The sequence below is a fragment of the Lissotriton vulgaris genome, chromosome 3_1 (assembly GCF_964263255.1).
Source record: "Lissotriton vulgaris chromosome 3_1, aLisVul1.2, whole genome shotgun sequence".
Taxonomy (NCBI): domain Eukaryota; kingdom Metazoa; phylum Chordata; class Amphibia; order Caudata; family Salamandridae; genus Lissotriton; species Lissotriton vulgaris.
In genome coordinates this window covers 830537643-830559668 of record NC_141689.1, presented here as the reverse complement: position 1 = coordinate 830559668, position 22026 = coordinate 830537643, and the positions used below count along the sequence as shown (strand labels likewise).

At 42.9% G+C, this 22026-nt stretch overlaps 1 protein-coding gene across 1 annotated transcript in view; it reads left to right on the top strand.

Moving 5' to 3' along the window:
• The window catches only part of SECISBP2 (SECIS binding protein 2), a 405025-nt gene that overhangs the window by 172446 nt on the left and 210553 nt on the right, over positions 1-22026 (top strand). Inside the window, exon 6 of the mRNA XM_086961140.1 lies at positions 8537-8675. Within this exon, the coding sequence (XP_086817266.1) occupies positions 8537-8675 (139 nt within the window). The remainder of the gene's footprint in view (positions 1-8536; positions 8676-22026) is intronic.

Below are 22026 nucleotides of genomic sequence, written 5' to 3'. Positions count from 1 at the left end.
GCGGACCATCTCGCGGTGGATCATCTTGTGTATCCAGGCGTGTTACTCCTTGGCAAAGAAGGAACCCCCTGTTGGGCTGAGGGCTCATTCCACTTGAGCCACAGCGACTACAACTGCCTTGGGCCGAGGTGTGCCCTTACAGGACATTTGCCAGGCGGCTACGTGGGCCTCGCTGCACACGTTTGCAAGACACTATTGCCTGGACAGCCAAGTCCGGAGGGATGGCTTCTTTGGCCGTTCCGTCCTCCAGGACTTTCTAGTTTGATTATTGGTTCGCAGACCCACCACCGGGGTTGGTATTGCTGGGGTATCTATTCTAAGGTAAGGAATCTATCACTAACGTGTCTCTTTCAGATGCACAAGATACTACTTGTGTAACAATATATCTGTAAGATACATTAGTTAGTGATAGATTCCTTACCGCCCCACCCATCCTCCCCATTCTGCGAACTGATATCTAGGGTTAAGGTCATCCCCTTTCAGGGCCCTAGTTTCAAGGCACCAGTGTTGGTTTTTGGCATAGCTCTGCGTTTCTGGCGCGGAAAAGCTGTGTCTAAAAACTGACATCAGCATGCGGAGGCGGCGTCTAAGTACTCCGACGACGTCATCAAGGCGCCCACGACGCCGACGACGGATGCGGAGCCGCAGACGACCCCTACCGACGCGCAAGGGTACTGCTAGGCAAAAGTTTCCAGATCCATTCTGACGCCTGGGGATATTCTAAGGTAAGGAATCTATCACTAACTAATGTCTCTTACAGATATATCGTTACACAAGTAGTAACTTGTGCGTTAGGAGGTTCAGGTGACATCCACTGCTTTGCGATCAGTTGTTTGCCTACTAACATACCCAGATAGAGAAAGCAGGAGGTTACTTTCTGCCGCTTGATTCTGGGCTAAAGATGTAAAATACATACTTCCTAGGTTTGTGACAGATCGCAACCGGTGCAGGCAGCTAATGCAGCGACTACTGATAGTCGGTATGTGTTTTGGTTTGGGCAAGTTCACGCCATAAGGAGGATATCAGTATCAGTAGTACTGCATCTGGGGCAGGTTGCATTTGTGCATTGAAATAATCTGTTAATTTTAGCAGGGATGAGGAATGCCCTCTGTACGATGTAATGCTGGATGAGTCGGAAACAAGCGTTGCGGGTAATATAGGTGGGACTACCTAATATCTTGGCCCATTCTTTGTCCGTGTAGGGGCGATGCTTGTCTGCCTCCAAGAGTTGCATCAAAGTCGCTAGCGGCATATCTCTGTGATCTTGCAGTGACGCGTCAAACCATTTAGTGAGAACTCCCCCGCTCTATGGCATGTAAGTACTGTTGGTCAAATGTGTTTTGTGCTCAGTGGTCATGTTCCCCCATCTGCTACCCAGGGCAGCAAGTAGTGAGTTGTTCAATGGAAATTGACAGTGATACAATCCATTGACTTCTGTCAGTGTGTCGTAGAGCACTAAAGTACCATCATGGTACAAATCGCCCAAAGTGTGAAGTCCGGCATCTCGCCATGTAGTCAGTTTGGTAGATGTGGTTACAAGGCAACTCCACGGTGTGCCCTGCAGAGGCAGTGCTGGTGCGTATGGGCATGATGAGCGTTTTATGCATATACTTCTGTGATATCTCTGGTATGCAACTTTCAAAAGTAGAGGTTCAGGCAGTCTGCTTTTGGTGCAGGGGTGAAACAGCCAAAGTATTGATGTAGTGGACCAGGGGGAAGAGAGCGCAGCAATGTAATTAAGTTGGAGTCTCGCCAGCCATCTGACCACTCATTGAAGTTATGAGGCGAGGTAATATTGCTCCATGTTCGGGATCGCCAGTCCACCCCGGTCAGTTGGCAAGTAGAGTTTAGTAAGGGCTACACAGCAGTGGGAATTGTTCCAAATTAATTCTCTCATGATCCGCTCAAACGCATGGAAAGATGGAAAGGGGGGGCGATATATATATATATATATATATATATATATATATATATATATATATATATATATATATATATATATATATATTTGATGAAATAGTATAATAGTCTGTGTAGGGCTACCATTTTTAAGAGGGCTATTGTGTCCATAACCGACAATGGAAGCGTGTGCCAGAAGGACATCTGGGAAGGGAGAGCTGTGATTGCCATCCCAAGACTCCCATCTAACAGGTCTGCCCGCTGAGCGATATACTTTCATTTCTAGGTAGCAGAATGTTTTGTGTTAAAACTTAATCTAACTACCTTTGAGGGTGAGAAGGGTCGGGACACCCGAACGTAAATGGGTAGAGATATGATTTGTTCCAGTTTACCCGCAGTCCAGAAAGGGCTGCAAAATCACTGAGTGTTTGGGGCAAAAGAGGGAGGGTTGACTGCTTGTCTCAAATGTTTACTGAAATATCGTCTGCATATAGCTAGATTGTGTGTGCCGTCTCCCAGGGGGGGATTCCACAGACCGTGCCCCGCCCTCTGATGGCAGCAGCAAGTGGTTCTATTGCCAGGGAGAAAAGCAACAGAGAGAGCAGAATCCGCTGATGAGTGTCGCAACATGCCGGTATGGGACTGGAGATGTAGGGGCCAGTCTTTACTCTGACTGTCCGTGTTATATAGAGCAAGTGAGCCAAGCAGAGGAATCTGTCTCCGATGCCATATCAAGCCCCATGCAAGGGGGTGGAAAGCATCTTCATTGTCTTTGTTATTGTCATTTTTCACGGTCACACACACACACACACACACGGCCGACCTTTATTGACTGTGTCAAAAAAGAGATTCCCTCTGGCCACAATAATCAAAATAGCATAACATCAAACATATAACACATAAAACAAGTTTGCTTGTTTTATGTGTTATATGTTTGATGTTATGCTATTTTGATTATTGTGGCCAGAGGGAATCTCTTTTTTGACACAGTCAACAGTTGGTACCCCATCCCTTTGGTATAGGGTCCCTCTCTCTTTTATTAGAGTTTAGCGACCTTTATTGACCACAGAGTTCTTTATTGTTATCCTGTTAATTTTCAATCCTTTTGAACAATTGCTCTGTAGAAGACTCTTGTATAGTATACAAAATGTACCCAGGGCCTTGAAATAAAATGTCACTTGTAGACCGCAGAACCCATTTTGTCATCCACTACAGTGACAGTGCAAGCCATTGTAACCTGACAGTAGCAGTGTAAACAATGCAATTTGGTCTGTTCCTTTTGCGAGGTCAAAATCTCCTTACTTACACAGTGCACCGTGGGTCATAGTGCTGCAACAAGGTCACACACACCAGGCTCAAATCTGCAAAGTTCTTGGTCTTTGGAGTTTCACATTCAAGCTGTAAGGCCTCACAAAAGGCAACAGCCCATCAAACCATAAATCAGCTCCCATGGGTTGTGGTTGACTAATACACAATTGACAGTCTCTGTATATCTTATGCAGCACTAAGTACAGATTTTGAGTACTCCAGGTAGTCTACCTCTATCTACAACAGAAGCTCGACAGCATAGACATTGTTTTAAGTTCCAGGATTAGTCCTTATTTCCTCAAAGGAAGAAAGTGGAGTATTCTGCATCTGGACTTCACCTTCCTGTACACAGGTGTGCAGATCATCATGAAGTGAAAGATTAACATTGAACATGTTACGGGGGCAACTTCAATCCAGTCGTTGGGCAAACCCCAAGCGGAGTTAAACTCAGTAGGCCTGTACCCCACTATTACATTTAACTGCTACCAGCCAGTCATCATGGCCTAGTCATGAGGGCAGTAGCCACAATTGTCAAAGGAGTACCACCTTGTTATGACACCTATTACACAGGAGATGCCTAGCACTCTGTTGTGGAACAGCATACTTGAGTGATTCAGAGCAGAGCCAGGAGACTTGTCATAAAGGCCCGTTGCACTAGAAAGCACACCACGGTTGTCAGAGCAATTTTGATTTATTTGCAAAGTTTTATATAGCGCTGGCTTGACCCGGAGGTATCAGAGCGCTTTACATGAGGATCAGCGAGTTACAGCAATAACATGAGGGGTAGATTGAAATATGTACACAGCACCAGGGATATTTGACACTACGCTGTCAGCTCTACTTATGTCCTCTTCTACCTTGATCCATTGGCCATCTTGGGAAGATATTGCGTTTTACAAAAGCTTGTGATTAATGAAAGCATGCCAGCGGCTTCTCAGTCTTTGGGTGATTAAAGATGAACTATATCCTGCACTTAAGGAGGCTTAGTAATACTTTCTAGTGATAACAACACAATGCATTCACCTGATAACACAGTAGCTTCACCTGACCAATTATCTTAACATGCTTGATTAACTTTTTCCTTAGGAAACAGCATCGTGGGTTTGTAGCCCAACTTCATAAATCACTGATGCAACTCTTGCTTATATCGATAACTGTGAGTAGGTGCCCCTAGTGTTACCAGTAGCACTTCTTCCTGTTTCAAGACCCAAAGCACCAAGGTCAATTAGAAATATGCCACGATTACCTGAGCAAAAATACATTGTCATATGATTGCACAGAAACCAGATACCGTAGATTATCAACCAATTGCATTTAAAATTAAGAGATTATTCATTACAACTCATGTTTTAAATGACCAGTATGATAATGTCTTATTATTGCTTCTGTGCCCTGCCTATATTAACGGCGAAGATGACTTTAGAGGAAGTACTTTGAATGTATACACCCACAGCTTATTCAAGTGTGCTTTTATATGCAGAAGTATCAAAACAGCATCACAGATGGACACCCATCTAAAGTCTAAAGAGAAGAAAATACCCCCAAAAACATCACCCACATTTTTTTCTATTTATAGTGATATTTATATAATGTCAACTAGCCTCCAGAGGACATTAAAATAATGTACTAGTTAATGATGCACGATTGATATTTAGAAATGTGAGGATAAAAAAAAATTATAGCTTTCTCTTCAGCACAGTAGTCCTACAGGGGGCAGCTCTGGGGAGGATTTGGGGAATTAGGGGCTGCTTCAGTGGGTGGCAGTGAAGAATGAGAATGCATGTTTCCTGGTTTTCTCTTTTCTTGACTACAGGGGTCTCCATTATAACAACATTTTCAAAACATGTTTATTGAAATTTTCCGTTTTGTATAGAATCCAAACAATTCTGTGTTTAATGTGTCCATGGTGAAGCACTACATATATAGCATTCTCTGATTTCCACTAAGATATACATCTCACAATACAAAATGAGATAAAGTACCCTATTCCGTTGTGGGAAGCTGGCTCTGTATATACTCTACCAAAGTAAGGTATAGTGTGCACAGAGTCCAATAGACCCATAAAGTCTTACATGGGTAAAAGTAGATAATACCTTACTCTCTAGTTGTGGTAGTGTGGGCGAGCAGTAAGGCTTTATCAGAGGGTAGTGTTGTCACACACTCAAAGACTGAACTCAGTCCAATTGTTTGTATCAAAAATATTTCTTCAGTTGTATTTTATTTGTAGAACCAAGCAGGACTTCGTACAGGAAGTAGAATTGTACTTTTCAAGACATGTTGACCAAAACAAGCAAGCTGGATGAAATTGACTTTGTTACAGGTTTGTAAAATATTTAAAAACAATATATATTTGTAATTACTTTGTGATTACTTTTCAGATGACTCTTGAGAGTACTTTTTAGATTACTTTTTCTACTCAGTGTGATATGCCTAGATATCACACTGGACATTTCCTAGATAAAGGTAAGTAAAGCACTTTTGCATTAAAACACAGTTGCTTAGGTTTTCATAGAAAGACGACTCAACACTTAGAACTTTTTCAGAGGAAAACAGTCCATGCAATCCTATGGAGGAAAATGAGGTTATCGGTTTTCAGGTAAGCAATTAGTCTTTGGGGTTGAGTTTCTGGGGTTAGAAGAGTTCCGCAGGGTCAAGGATGCACTCAAAAAGCACCCTTAGCGGCACTATGGCGGCTGGGTGCAGACTGCTGAGGCCCAGTGTTAGCCTATGGGGCTAGGGGGCTGTCGGTTGATGGCTGCTCTCTGGCAAGCCACAAGGCTGAGGGAGAAGTGCTCCAAGGGTTAAACTCAGGGGAAAGGCGGATCCGAGTTAGCACGCAAGGTGCACCCACAGCGGCACAGGGGTTGCCGGGTGCTGATTTGGCAATGGGTGCCCTGTTGTTCTCAACAGGAGATCTCCGGTGGGAACAAAGATTGCAGGTTCGGGCAGGGAGGCTGCTTGGAGGTGACCACTGGTTAGAGAGGTAAGTTGAGATATAGGGGGTTGCCTGGACATCGGCAGTTGGGCCACTCAAGGCCGTGGGGCATTGGGTGTCTTTAGGCTTACGGTTTCCTTACCAGCTCCGGTCTCAGTCAGGGGGTCCTCCAGATAAAGACTGCAGGTGTTGTCGAGAGGCTGGAGATAGGTCAGGGATCACCAGTGTGTGTGTGTGTGTGTGTGTGTGTGTGTGTGGGTGTGGGTGTGGGTGTGTGTGTGTGTGTGTGTGTGTGCGTGTGCGTGTGTTAAGGTACAGGGCCACAATATGTACTGCAGTCCTTAGAGGCCTTCCCTGGTCACAGTGCTCTTGGTACCCATGGCACCTTTTACAAGGGGGTTACATGTGGCCAGAGAAGTGTCAATTGGGGGTGCAAAGGTACAGTTTTAGAGAAGAACACAGGCCCTGTGTACCTGATTAGCAGGAACCCAGGGCAAACTTAGTCAAGGAGCATCAAACATCAGGCAAGAAGTGGGGGAAACCAAACAAAAAGGGGCACTTGCATACAGCCATACTTTATAAGGATATTGCAACTCACTGAGTAGCTCCTTTATAAGGTCATTATACTAGTAAGTGACTTGCAATGTACTTATAATGTAGAGCAGGGGATACTTTGTTCCTTGTACTGTATGGTCACAACATCACCATTGCCACGAATTGCTCAAACCCGTGGGGTATTGCTGTTTAACATGAAAGAGGTAGGATATTCGCAGAAATGCATGAAGAATAAAAGTAGAATTTATAGTGCAAAATCAAAACGCACCAAAAGCAGTTCATAATTTTTTGCAAAAAATACTTGAATCAGTGTAATATAAGTAAAATTAAAAAAATTGCAGTTGTTCAGAATGTCTAGAAACATGCAGAGAGATTCTGTCTTTCTTGTATTGAACTACAGCGTGCAGAAAATTAACGATCTTCCATCAATATCTCTTTCTTGCTGAACATTGTTTATTTAGAAAAACGATCAGAAGTGGAAAAACCAGTTTTATTTGTTGTTGTTTAAACTACAGTGCCAATTGCGCTCTGTGGCCTGCCTTTCACATTGGCTTCTGACTCTGCTAGCCGGCATTACAGCCCAACTGTAAAAACGTATTACATTTAAGCACCTACATAATTTATTTATTACAGCTTAATAGAGACATCACAACTCGTCTGTAATGGAGAAATTAGAGACAGGCTTTTCTTTACCGGGATCACAGGCTGCTATGTATTATATAAACAAAGATCTATATGTGGATAACCCATATAACCCACCTGGAACCTAGGTTAGTTAAGTATATCAAATAAGAAAGGGTTCCATAGGGGATAGATTTACATAAGAACATTTATGTCCTAAAACTTATTATTTTTAGGGCACATCAGCTATCGGTTTACTACTCAGCTATTTGTAACCTTTGTCTGACTAGCGTGTGGTAAAATACACCAGATTATTTCTTCTTGAATGGCCCAAAACATGTGAACAATTATTGTAAATGTATTGATATTTTATTGTAAAGTGAAATTCATTCTTTTCAAAATACATCCATTCATTCCAGAAATTATATAGATTTAATGTGAATCAAATGTTCAACATTAGCCATTATTAATAGCCTTTGTAGTCATGAATTTAGGGTGTATGGACTTGATTATAGTATCCATTTTAACACCTTAAAGTGGTTCATAAAAGAAAGGCTCTGCATTGTTTCACTTAGCCTTTGAGTTTGGAAAGTCTAACAAATTCTTTACTTCACATTAATCTTTGTTAGATTCCTGCATTGTTGTAGACAATGCGTTTTGGCCATCAATCCTTTTAGACCTCCTCAGGACGAATACAATGGAAAGTGTATGTATCCTAAAAGCATATATCATATACATAATTATCACATGCATATGGATCAGTCGAAAAACATTCAGCATGTTGTCCAACACATCCTCCTTTTAAAATCAGACATAGTGGTGCAATGGTTTACTCATTTTGATGGGTTACATCGAATGCACAAGAAAACACCAGTTTAGGGCACTTCTACACATCTCCCGCAGGTGAGCTACCATCAAACTAAACATGGACTGCAATAGATCGTGTGGCTGAAGTTATCCATTAAAAAGGCCAACCTACGCATATAGGTCAAATTGCCGTGTTGTAGGTGCATATACTAAAGGACATGAATTTAGCTTATATGTTAAGCAAAACAAGACAACCATAGGAAGTGTGTGTAAAATGTCAAGACATATATTTTTCCTTTATTATGATTTGCAGAGTGCTTACTCGCCATTAAAGGGAGTTATAGTTGTAATTATATGTGAGAATAAAAATAAATGTTTGAAATTTGTATTTGTACTCGATGTCTTCCATAGGATGTTCCCAAACCCAAGAGCGGTGGTAAGAAAAGTAAAGTTCCAGTGCAGTTGGATTTGGGTGGTATGCTGGCTGCATTAGAGAAGAGGCAATATTCAGAAAAATCAAAACCATCTTGCAAACCTGTGGTGTTGTCAGGTAGGTGTTGTAATGTAGAAATCATGAAGATGACTACTTTAATACGATGACAGGTATATTGCAAGCCTTAACCTTAAAGATATTTTTATTTTCCCCAAAAACATTGAGTTTTACATTAGACCGTATATAGGAAGGAAAAACCGAGATAGAAAGGTTCTTCCTCTCTCTCCCTCTCCCCTGTTGCATATAACAGCGTTGCATGTGGATTATGGGTGGAATTGGCAGAACAAGACATTACAAATTAAATGCAGACAAAATTGTCTTCCGCCTCACTGGTTGGACATATAGAGTGACAATGGGGACAAGGGTGGCATAGGAGGTTCTCTCCCTAGGGCATCAAGAGTAGTGACCGCAAGGATCTGTTACACTCATATAACAGGCCTTTGCCTAAGAGGTAAGCCACCACAGATTTCTATTGCGTAACAAATCTATTGTTCATATAAAGCGAGGATGTGTGTCAACGTATCCATGTTAATCAGTGTCTACCACCTGCCTTGCCATTCCTGTATAGAGAAAACTGTTAAGGTCTTTCAGTGCAGCTTTTGGAGTTGCTGTGCCGCTAAAAACATATTGAATATTTTTCTCCAATCCACCTTAGGCAAAGTTGCCATTTCCGCTGGTTAAGGCCCAAGTTTACAATGGAGTGATACCCCATCAGTCCCATGACACAAATGCAGATCTCTTTCCAATAACATGTCAATTTGGGACAGGATCACCACAAATGTATGTAGCCTACATCCATCCTGCACTCTCTCCAACACAGTCCATCTGTTAACCCATACATCTGTTTCAATTTAACAGGTATAACATACCACATTGTCATGATCTTGTACATCTTTTTTCTTTTCTGAACACTCCTACAAAGTGAGGGGATATTGGACCAAAGTTTCTCCCAGGCTGCTCTTGGAACAGTTACCAAGTGCCTTTGACAACTTTTTCATATTGGGACAATCTGTATCAGGAGGTGTCTTAGATAGGAGAGCATCCATGCTCGAAAGTAATGCCTTTTGGGCTAACATATGTGGTGAATTTTATCTCCCAGGCCGTTAACAAGCGTGTGGCTGCTATTTTACTGAACGGGTGACGGGCCGTGTGTCCGAGTTGGAAGTATTATAAGCGTTCATTCTCTTATACCTGGTAGTTCTGCTTACATTTCAGAAAGTCAATGATGTCCCCACCCTTGAAAAGGTCCCATAACATTCTACACCTCCCTTTCTCCCACTGTGTTAACATGCCTTTTATGGGGAAAAGTCTCTGTCTAAAAGGGTTGTAAAGGGGTAGGGAAAGTTGTTAGCCCGCTACCTCTGGTGAGCTTATCCCAAATATTATTAGTGGGGAGCCAGAGAAGCTTCATTGGAGCCCGTCCCCAGGTCTCATACAGCGACCATTCAAAGAAAATGAGGAGTTCAGCCACTTGATAATACTACTTTTTTATGGCTGGAAGGCCAAGGGCTTCAGACGTTATGAATGCCCTCATTGTTGCCCCTGAGGTGAGTCCCTTCTTCCCAGCCAAAATACAATTGGTCTGTATCTCTCTGCAAGCTCTGAATATCAATCTCTGTGAAGTTAGTCGGTAGTGCTAGGAAAAGATAGAGTAAACAGGACAATACATTTTTTTTAATGCTGGGTACTCAGGCCAGCCTTGAAATTTAGTCCAGTAAACGGGGGTAGTTAGCAGCCTATAGCAAGCACTACTGTGGCATTAAAAACACACTCAAATATTTCAGCTTTTTACCCTAAGCCTTTATGGAAGGGGTTATAGTGGGCAATTTATTTGTCAACTCCTGAGGCAGCCGAACCCCAAGCGTCTCAGATTTGGCTAAGTTCACCTTGAACCCAGATACCCTCTCGAACTTCTTTAAGATGCGATCACCCAGGTATCAACCGTAATGGGTCCATTAGCGTCAGAAGGATATTGTCATTGAACAGGTGTATGACTTGTTGTTCCTTGCTTAAGGCATTCCTGTGATAGCCATGTTTCGTCTAATGGAGTCCACAAGGGGCTCAACCTACAAGACACAAAGAAATGGTGAGAGCAGGCAGCCCTGTCTGGTCCCTCCTGTAAGAGACTTCTCTTCCGAGGTTTCTCCATTAACTAGAACTGAGGCTGTTGGGGTCTGATAACTAGTGCCTACCCAAATCAGCATGGGAGGGCCAAAAACCACCACCTCCAGACAGGACCACCAGACCTTGTCAAACACGTTCTCAGTATCTAACGACAGGATCAGCATTAGCACCTCCTGGTAGTTACCCTTCTCTATGAAGTCCTGATTTTGTATGCGGCCTGTCTGTGGGGGATGAAGCCAGATTGATCCTGGACAATAAGGTATAGTATATGAGGTAAGATTCTGTTTGCAAGTACGTTTGAGAACATTTTGACGTCTGAGTTTAGTACGAAATAGGCTGATAGGCCCCACATTCCTCTCCTGGTTTTCCAGGTTTATGGATGAACGTGATAGTGGCTGCGGCCCTCAAGGGAGAGACTGTCTAGAAGGATAAGAAGGAATTGAAAAGGGCCACTAAGTGGGAATGCCTTGTGGATCTATCGTGCTTACAAAACAGGTTTGTGAGGCCACCCGGGGCTAGGCACTTTGTCTGGATGCAGATCTGAGATGGCTTTTGCAACCTCCTTTTCTGCTATTAATTCTTCGATGTGCTCACTATTGGCTTTCGTAAATCTGCTGAGCCGGGCCTCTGGAAGAAAAGTCTCCACATCGCTCATGGGCACTAGGTCTGCTCTATAGAGCAAGGCGTAGAAATACAGAAAGATTTTGTCTGAAGTTTTCATCCCCATTACACGCAGGTTGAGGATCATCGTGGAAGCTGCCTGTGCATGCTAATAGCGACCTCGTCTTGTTGCCCCTCTCAACTCTTCCGTTGTCCATTAATCTAGTTTGCCTTTAAGAGAGGTCATGGCCCGTTGATCCCTAGGGGAGCTCGAGGTCATAGGATGTTCTGAGGCCTGTTTAAGCTCAGCCTCTAGATTGGCCTTATGGTAGTACCTATCTGTCGCACCCACATCTTCTCAGCTATGTACTGTCTCCTGAAAAATGACTTGAAGGTGTCCTAAAGTGTATTATCAGAGGCTTCCCCTGTATCGTTCTCCTGAAAAAATGCATAATCTGCATACTAAGCTCTTGTCTTGTGACAATATCTTTTGGGAGGACTTTATCTATGCTGGATGCCTTAGGGGTCTAGTTTGATGGGTCCCTTCCCAAATGACTACAGTATGGTCCGATGTCGCTATTGTGCTATGTGCAATAGATTTTGTTGTTTCCCGTATGTCCTGTTTTCCCCACATCTGGTCCAAATAGAAAAAAAGACTTGTGTGCATGGGAGAATAATGTAAATTCTCTTTCAAAGAGTGTAAGCCTAGCCAGATGTCTGCCAAGCCATAATCTTTAAGACCCTGGAGCAACTCCATAGACTTGGAGCTGAACAGGAATCTGTCTTGGGGTGCCTAACCAATGTCCCATCTGGAACCAAGTTAAAGTCCCCTACCCAGAACAAACTTAACAAGGCTCCAGTCCTCCAGGCAATGTACCAGATTACTGAGAAATTGGTCTTGATTCTGATTGGGGGGTAGACATTTGAGACATTATAGAGCTGCCCTGGTGGTGTGCCTCCAGATATATATACCTGTCCTCTATCCTTGAACATGCACACTATTTCGTATAAGAAGTCTTTGTCTAGACCAATCAGAAGCCCCCTTTCTTAATCTTCGTAGAGGCGAAGAATTGTGTGGGTAGGAGTCTATGCTTCATCAAGGGTGTGTCTGTGGACCTCAAATGGTGCTCTTGCAGGCAAACTATATCAGGGCAAGATTCACGCACCACTCGCCATACCTTGTTTCATTTAATTGGGAAGTTTAGACCATTACATTCCAGGTTATCAATTTTACAATCTCACTGGGCAGCAGCCGTGATTGCATGTGAGTGCGGTTTTTGCTACAACCCCCCCCTCACCTACCACCCCCTCAAACCCTTGTTGAGTTTCAATCCCATCGCCTACCCAAATAGGCAGGAGAACAGAAACATATCCTGGGCGATAATGAGTTGTGCTGCAGCCTGCTCCTACCACCCCTTCCCCCCACCCTGTCCCTCTGTGCCCTAGCACGTTCAACGAGTCAAATTAACAGCAGAGTGGTTAGAAGCTCAGCTGTGTGGTTGCTTTCCTTCAGGCAGATCCCATCGAACATCTCACATCCTTTCTATAACAACTTATGCAAACCTCTTGTAATATATAAGATCAAGACCTCCTTACTTGTATTGCAGGAACTGACTGAAACTGCAAGGAGTAGTTGGACAGTCATGATCTTCATGTGTCTGCAGGCCATTTACCTTATTCTTGCAGCAAGGATAGTTTTTCTAAAGGGTATCAAATTACTTGCAGACTGCTCGGCGCCATGTTGCAGGTTTCTCCCACCTTTCCTTACGTCTAACTGGTCATTTCTTTCATTGGGGACTCTGCGCTCTTTCACGATGGACCCCAAATTCTCATGGGCCTGCATATTATATGAGATTTAGATTTCAGTTGAAAACCGATAGCAAATGGGAAGGCCCAACAGTATTAAATCTGTCACCGCCGCAGTTTTGAATTTACTGGGGCCAAGGTAAGTCTCTTAATCAGTGTGGTCTGAGAGAGATTGTGGTATATCTTTAAGCATTGTTCTTGGAAAACAAGATGGTCAACTTTTGTGCCTCCTCTCATTATCTTGTCCTTTAGATGCGAGTAGCCTAATGTAATGATAATATCCGTTGGTCTGGAGTCAGGGTCTGACGTTGGGGCCCAAACTCTATGTACACAGACAATCTGGATCTCTCTTGGAGAATCTTCGAAAAGAATAGCACGTAACAAGTTTGTACACTATTGGACCACGTCATCATTCTCCTCATTTTCAGCAATATGGCATATGCTAATTTTATTGTGTCCTGATCTGCCTTTGAGGTCCTTGCATTTCTCCTACAGCATACATATCTCTACATCTGCCTTGCTACTCATTTCCCGCAGTTTCTCAAGCTCTTGGCTCATCGCCACAATGACGTCCTCGTTGGCGGCAACTCTCTCACCCAGCGACTGGATCTCTTTTAGGAGCTTTGAAAGACCAGAGGCATGATCAGCCTTTAATGCTTGCAATTGAGTAGTCACCATATTGGCTATTTTGTCGTGGAGGTCCACTAAACGAGCCGGGAAGTCCTCTTTCGTGATTGGCACTCCTCTCTCTCCTTTTTTGGCTACAATGATGGGGTTGTGAAACTTCTGAGTTGCAAAGTGAGAGTGATGTAAGTGCTTTCTGACAAACAATATGCCCCCAGCAATCTGAGTGCTTGATGCGGTTTTAGCCATCTGGTCATGGGCTGACACACTGAAAAGAATTGATGAACCGTCAAGGAAATTGTGCCTTATCGATTATTTGCTGCCTCTGCATGGGAACGCCGTATGGCAGCCTTTCCAGTCCTATAGAGACAGGATCACGTAGTGCCTGTGTCATCACCAGCCCAAGGGGTAAGGGTTCATAAAGGCTGTCTATCCACATGCGATTCCCCACAGATCAGGATTGTCGTCTGGGTACTCAATTTACTGTGCCGTGCACAGGACTTCATGCTAGGTGGGAACTATGCTTGATATCAGGCTACGGAGTGCTACATAACTGACGAGCACCAAGGGACCATGTGAGAGTGGTTTTAAGCTGCTCAACGGTTGCTGTAAGGCGGGTGCTCTTTACCATGGCTGGGTTCATCTCTGTAGCGAGGGCCTCATTATCTTCCTGTGTTGTGCAGAGAAGGCCAAAATGGCAGCTGTTTCGCTAACTCCCCGTAGTAAATGTTTTTTCATTTTTCTAATTCAGATTCATGGCATAGGGTTTTGCCCACTTATTTGTTTTATAATTCAAATTATTAATTAGTACACTTATTTGAATGTTGAAATTAGAAAGCAGATCATTCAGATTGTTTTTCTTAACTATTGATGTGACCCTCAATTGCAGATGTAACAATTGGCATTTTAGAGGCACCAGAAAATAAATGAATTGGTGATAAAGCTGACACATCAATTTGAAAAGCATTGCTAACCTAGGAATTAGACAGTAATCAAGTTATTACACTTTACTCTCATTTTGTACCCCCAGATGAGGTCAGATGAAGGCCAAAAATGAGTAATATTGACTCTCTTTGGTCAGTAATGTACAGTACATTTCCATGGATTCTGTATGAAATGGGTTGTGTACTATTCCTTTTTAAATACAGTGTCTGACGTAGCTTTGGTTCTGGTAGATGAGCAATGCGTTGACTGCTCTAGATGGTACTTGAAGTACTATTGGGTCTATTGCAGTCAGACAGATAAGTAGACCTGAAAGAATGCTGCTCTGCTTGATCACACTTGTCCCGTTGTTTCCTGACCTGGGTCTGATTTTAGTGGTGGAAGCGCCAGTAAATAAACTTATGTGTGAGGCAGGCAGAGGCTGCAGTGATGGATGCATACCAACACATGCCCAATACCATCTTATGTCATGAGAAGCATGGAAGGCTCTGCTGCTCTCAACAAATTAATTATGATGTATAGAAGTATGATTATAAACATAATGAGTTATGTTACATTTTCGTAGAGGTGCCATTTTATTACGATGGATTCCGTTTTCAGTGTTTTGCTCATCCAGCTCCAGCTCATTCCCCCCACCCAATCAATGTCTCCCTGTGAGTCTTCTCTCCCCACAGTTTTCGCAGAGCACTGCACACTGTGGCACAATTGGTTATTTTCCTTAGAGAGCATATATTGTAAATAAAACTTTTCATCGTGTTTGTGATGTATCATTCCTAACCCGTTCGCTGCTTATGTCAGCCAACGGCCGTCGCGAGCGCTACCTGGCTAGTGCTGTACAAGTCCGTTGGCCGACACGCCCCGCCCACTTTTTCAAACCGCTGCGGAATTCGGGCCACGGTTAGGCAGCTAAGGACCCTTTCACTAGAACTTCCTATGCAGGCTTTCCTACTTATTAGTGTATAAATCTTTGTTTGCATGTGTTTCATATTGTTTTTTTTTTACTTCTCTGGACTGCTGTTGCTGTGGAAGTTAATGGAAGATTTCCTCTCCCTTAGATATGGATTAGTGCTATAGGAATTTTAGTGACGATCTGGACTCTGATTTGTCTAGTTTGTGCTATTGTTAGTTATGCCATGCCGAATTTTTAGTTTGCTCATTGTTTGTGTAAAATGTGTACAAACACCCCTGGTTTTGAGGATGAGCCTGAGACTTTCTGTTTTCTTCACTGGACTCTGTCTATTTTAAATTGAGATTTATCTTTTCCCCTGGGGATGCTGTCTGTTTTATTTATGATTTTTGCTGCTTATTGGGAATTGGAATTATTTCTGTTTTCTGACAATGTACTCTGTATCTGAGCCTTCCTGGAAATTTACTGCATTTCTCTGTACTGCCTATTTTGAGATTTTTGTAATACAACCCTTTGACATTGTATTGCACTTGAACGGAGTTATTGAGTGGCCCCACTCACTATTTGATTTAGACTGTTAAACATTATGTCTGAGGTCGAGAAGGATGGTGACTCGTTTTGCTAGATCAAGGGTGCTGCAGCCAAGCTGCTGGATATAGTTTTTGGGGTGATCTAAATATTAGGCTTCTTTGAGATATGGGGTCAACTCCCACAGAAATACCCAAAGGGATCAGACTGGAGCAGGAAAGTTCTGACTGAATTGTATCTACCTTCAGGAGCTGAGATGCGCAAGCTTGGCCTGGAAGTGAGGTTGCAACTCAACAAAAGTGTTGCCCACACCAATGGAATTCACTGGGACTACAAATGCCAGATGATTGTGTCCTAGCCTTACTTTAGGGGCATATGCGGTCTTTGGTCCACATCTTAACTTGTGTACCATTGTAAACCTCGGGACTCAACAATCTTGCACTCTCATGAATGCTCTCATAGACGTTCTAGTCCATCATGGTAATCCTGGCCAGCCCTCAGCCTCGTAAAACCCTTTCCTCTTCTGGTGCTAGTAACACCCATCAGTCAGACGACTTTAATAGATCATCTTGTCAGCCTGACGGTTCCAGATGTTTTGTGTGAAATCTGAAATCTTTCACAGGGATGGTGACACATAGTGAGCTACCATGCTTTCCTAGCAATTACTTCTAGTGTAATAACTGAAATAGCCGCTGGGTGACCAGTCAAAGCATGCCCCAGTACTCCCGTACATGTGCCTGACTTTATATGGGCACATACTCTAGTTCTTCTGTTGTATTGCACTTTCTTCTTCTGGTTACCAAGGGGCTCATTAATATGAATTCCTCATCAATTCTTTGTGAGGGATAAACAGATGTGTCCCTCCTAAAAAACACGTTGGTGGAATGCAGGCTTGTTAGCTCTGAAAGACAATTTTACAATCCTCTTTTACTTGAGGAAGTGAGGGTCCTCTTAATGTCCTGAACACTATTGGCTGGAAAATCAGTGGGAACAACTCACCATCTTTCTGATAGTCTCCCACATTGCTGAAATCAACAACACAGCAAAAAAGCTGGAGCACACATTCTGCTGTTCAAATTACAGAGAAGTTCTTCAGGAAATTGTCAACTCGGTTTTTGATCGCTAAGGGAATCCAACTGTAGACACCTTACCAATAACCTTTAAACATGAAGCAAGCAGTTCCCTTCGGTGTAGTCATGGTGGCTGGATCGCTAGGGGACAGCCTGTTAGGGAAGTGGGCAGAGGCATTCATATTTACTTTTCTATCCAACTCCTCTTATCTCAAATGTGTTTTGAAGCCCAGGGAAGCACAGTATGTTTCTTTATTAGTGGCTATAAAAGAGCCCTAAAAGATTCATTACCCTATTCCCAGTTTCTTAGAATAAGGCGTAATTGCTCGAACAAAATAGACTACTTCAAGGAGGCCAATGTCCTGTCAAATAAACTGAAAATGCGTGGCTATCCTAGAAGACTGGTCAAAGCAGCATCAAAAAGGGCCTGGTACTGTCCCCGTGATGTCCTCCTCACACCAAAGACACGGGACAATAATGACAGAATAGCCTGCGTGACCACATTCTGCCCAGCATCCAATAGAATCCGGAAATCAATTCTTAGACATTGGCCCACTATAAATGCTGGCACCATCAACCTAGAGAGACCCCTCTTTGCATTTCGAAAAAACAAAAATTTGAGAGATCATCTTGTCAGGGCAGCTCTACCTGCCACCCTTCCTCAAACAACTATAGACTCCAACTGGGGGCTACCACCACTACTGGGGAATGTGAAATGTGGCCACTGCATTGTCTGTGAATTCACAATTGAAGCACGCAATATCTGTTATAATGGTATTAACTTCGAAATGAAATCATTCACGAATTGTAACACCTGTAATGTCATTTATGCGATACTGTGCCCATGTCAGAAAATGTATGTAGGGCAAACCAGCCCAAAAGCCAAGACACGCATCTGTCAGCATCGAAGCAGAATTAGATGCAAAACGCCCAATGCTCCTATGGTGGAACACTTCAGAGATGAACCACACAGCTGATGACATCCAAAGGACAATTCTCAAAACCATCAAACTCCCGCAAAGAGGAGGAAACCTCTCCCAACTCCTAAACAGGGAAGAACTCAAGTCCATAATCCAGTTTAACACTACCCGGACTGGATTAAACAAAAGCGAGGACTGGACAAATCTGCTTTGAGTAAAAACAACTACTAGATATCTGGTTCAAGCACAATCATAACATGGCCTCAGAACCTGGACTAAACAAAAGCGAAGACTAAAAATCTGGCTTGAGGCTGAACAATCACCAGATAACTTTTTCATGGATTCAGAACCTGTAAATACTGTTCCATATGAACTCATTGAAATACCTTGGACTCCAGAGTATATTGTGTATGATAATAATCCGTTTTTTCATAAATGATTTTTTCACACATGTTGCACGCTAATTCACCCGTGTTCCCATCACTATCGGCATGTTTATAGATTGCACTTCACCTTAGGATGGTCACGAATTCAACACCACCTGCGCCGTAATCCTTTTGCTTCTCATAGCTTAACTACCCATTCTAAGATGGCCGCCACTATCCCTAGTCACCCTGCGATCATGTGACTTTTGTTACCTGACTTCTCTGCCTTATCCTCTGGCAGCGCGCTCAGTCACTAGGAAGCAGCGTAACTGACGAGGAACCTGTGGACCGGCACCTTGTTCGAGTATCTTACTAGAGGTAAGGAGACCTTTTAGCCCTAGTTCGGCTACCCTTGCGAGAGCCCGGAACCCAACTACAATCAGAGCCGTTACCCTAATGCCAATCCTTTTCTCCCGCAGCGGATCACTTAATTTACCGACCGCACCAACGGACAGCTTCCACATAAGCGGTAAGAAAAGCCCCGAACATTAACTGACGAGGTTCATACACTTGAGAATGAACCCGTAACTCTCTATTGCTCTCCTTTCAGCGGATCGAATACATTATCGAACGCTGCATTAATACAACAAGAACGAGGCTCCCACACGGGATTTGCCTCGACATTCTAAATTGCCTCGCCATCTCCAATCCCTAATAGGTAAGATTCTGCCCTAGAGACGCTCTGTTCTCTGACCCATTTTCTAACGTCTAACGCCGATTTTCACTTCTTTCAGTTGTCTCGAACTGAGAAACCGGCCACCCAGCCCTGTGGATTATACCAAACGCGCAACCCGGAACAATCCGACCTCGCTGGTATGCTCTTGTTCCCATATCCTAAATCACAACCAGCATGACGGTCCACGCCATCCAGCATTAGTTCTCTCCCCAATCCTTGGTTAAAGAAAGTAGTGGAACTCCAGAACTGTTCACTGTCTTCTCAATCCCGACCCATCGGATAAGTGCACACGCTGCCACCTCCTCACTTTCACGGAAATGGCTGTCTTTCACAAACGCTCCTAGCTCCACACTATTACATTTCTAGTTATAAACCAATATCGCTGAAGGTTCGCACACGGAGCATTAGTAATCCTTACAACCACTGGTATCAAACTGGCACAAACCCATTAAATAATAACACGTGTTGACACTCTCACTGCACTGCGATTCCGAATCATGTAAGTACGGAATGTGACTCAGTTGACCTCGAATTCTTTCCGCAGAACAGCACCCTAAATTCTTATTGCTTCTCTGTTTCTCTCCTGTTTTTTTCCCTACAGGCGCATAATTTTGTAAATACCAGGCAACTATTAAGTCCTGATGATCCCATTATAATTTGAGCACGGGATCGAAACGCCGTCGACTTTGTTCAGTAGACATACACTTTATTTGAATACCTCTGTATGTATGTACTACCCTGGGAATTACTGTCAATTTGAATGTGAAGCAGTACCCAGTTTCGCTCACCTCTTCTTGCCTGAAGTAAACTGTCCTCCCTTTCGCATCTTTTTCTATAACTTTCTTTTATTTCTAAGTACGGCACAGGCGTGTGCCTTACTTCAAACGATAAATGTTTGTTGTCAAATTATATTTCATACTTTGAATACTTGCCATATTTTACGAAATAAATTCTTTGCCCGGCTGGGTTTAAGAAAAAAGTATATCGTTTCCGATTGTGGTCTATATTATATTGTTTTTGAAATAATGTTCTAGGCTTAGGACCTTTGTTCTTTGAAAATATAAAATTGGCCAGGCACATAAGTGGGCTGCAAACGCTTTGTGCCTCCTAACAATTTATTAAATTCAATCAGCACTTAATGTTCCTGTGATCTCATTCCAGCTTTGTTGCTAAGGTTTTGTCACTATTGCATTTGAACAAGGAGGTCTTCTGACACTTGTTTCACGTCCACATGTCTCCTTGACAGAAGAGGCTTTGCTCAACATTGACGGCCATTACTGTTAACGTATAGAACCAGGGACCTGCGACTCTGGAAGACAATGAAGCTAAAGCCTCAGTTGCCTGAGAGATTGTTATGAATTATTTATTGCTTAACTCTGCATGGAGACCAATCTCAATTCATTGTCCATTTGACTAGGTTTGAGGCTATGTGGTGACATTCTTCTTCCATAGGAATCTCCACCTGTAACAAGAACCACTTCTGGTAAATAAAAATCTTTCAGACGTATTAGTGTTGTAATAGAGACCATATCACGCAAGATTACAGTAGTGGCCACCCCAAGGAAGATTACCAGCGGTGATCACTTTAGGGTTGCTAGCAAGAATGTAAAAAAGGCTTGGTCAATTTGGAGCGCATGTATCTGGGTAATACATAAAAGCCATAGCTGCAATGTCTCTGTCACCAAAGTAATAATATTCCTCAAGGCCATATGTTCCCCATTACTTTTTTTTCAAAACAGAAACATCTTGAATACACACTTTTAGTTTTTGGTGTACATATATTAATTTAGACAAGCAAAAGCTTATAATTTAAGAGTGGGCTGCACACAAGAGAGCTACTTACAGGGAGCAGGAGCGCTATCAGTGGTACAAACATTACTTGCTGTAAAAGCTTGATCTAAAATGTGCCTGTCAGTGACGTATGTTGAGTGGCTCAATGGGCTACCCCACACAAACACTTCTAATGCTACACTCTTGTGTCCTCCTTCCGGAGTGATGCTTTGCTTAGCCAGGAAGTTTTTTTACCAACTTCTTGCGTAGCCCAAAACCGCCCTATGCTGTCTTCTTATCCCTTTCTCCTTCCCACTCATTGTAGAATCAGCCCACAAAGCTTAAAATGACAGTGACTGCATAAAAGTTGGCTAATGTTAACCTTTATTAATAATTCCTTTAGCCTTAGACGTATGTTCTTTCCTCTTTTCTGTGGCCTCCCACCCACAACTCTACAGCTGGCTGAAAAAAAAAACGTTTTTCCCAGTAATCAAATTCCTGGCGAAGATGCTCATCTGAGGTATACCCCTCAAAAAAGAGGTAAACTATCCAGACGTAGTTGGTTTCTACACCAAAATCTTCAAGTTCAGGAATATAACGCTACCCCCAATTAAATTTCAGCAGGGTCAATCTGCCAAAATCTATCGTAGGATATATTAAATACTTGGTGCGAGAAACCTGGACGACTTTTCAAAACTGGGATTTTATACGGAGGTCTTTAATTACCAAGCCATTACTTATCACGACCTAAGCTTAACAGAGTATCAATAAATGTACCTGTAGCATTTTATTGGCACCAAAGTGCCGTATATCATGTGAGTTTACATATACACCTCCAAAATAGTTCACATCCTTGATACTAAATACCACAGCACAGGTTTGTATTCACACTGTGCCACTTAAAGTGTTTACAGTTTGAGGTATAACAGCGTTGTCTATCTGATCTCGGGTTCCCAAGGCATTTTCTCTGGTTCCTTGGGCATCATTAGTTACTGGCCTAATTTATGGTTAGCACT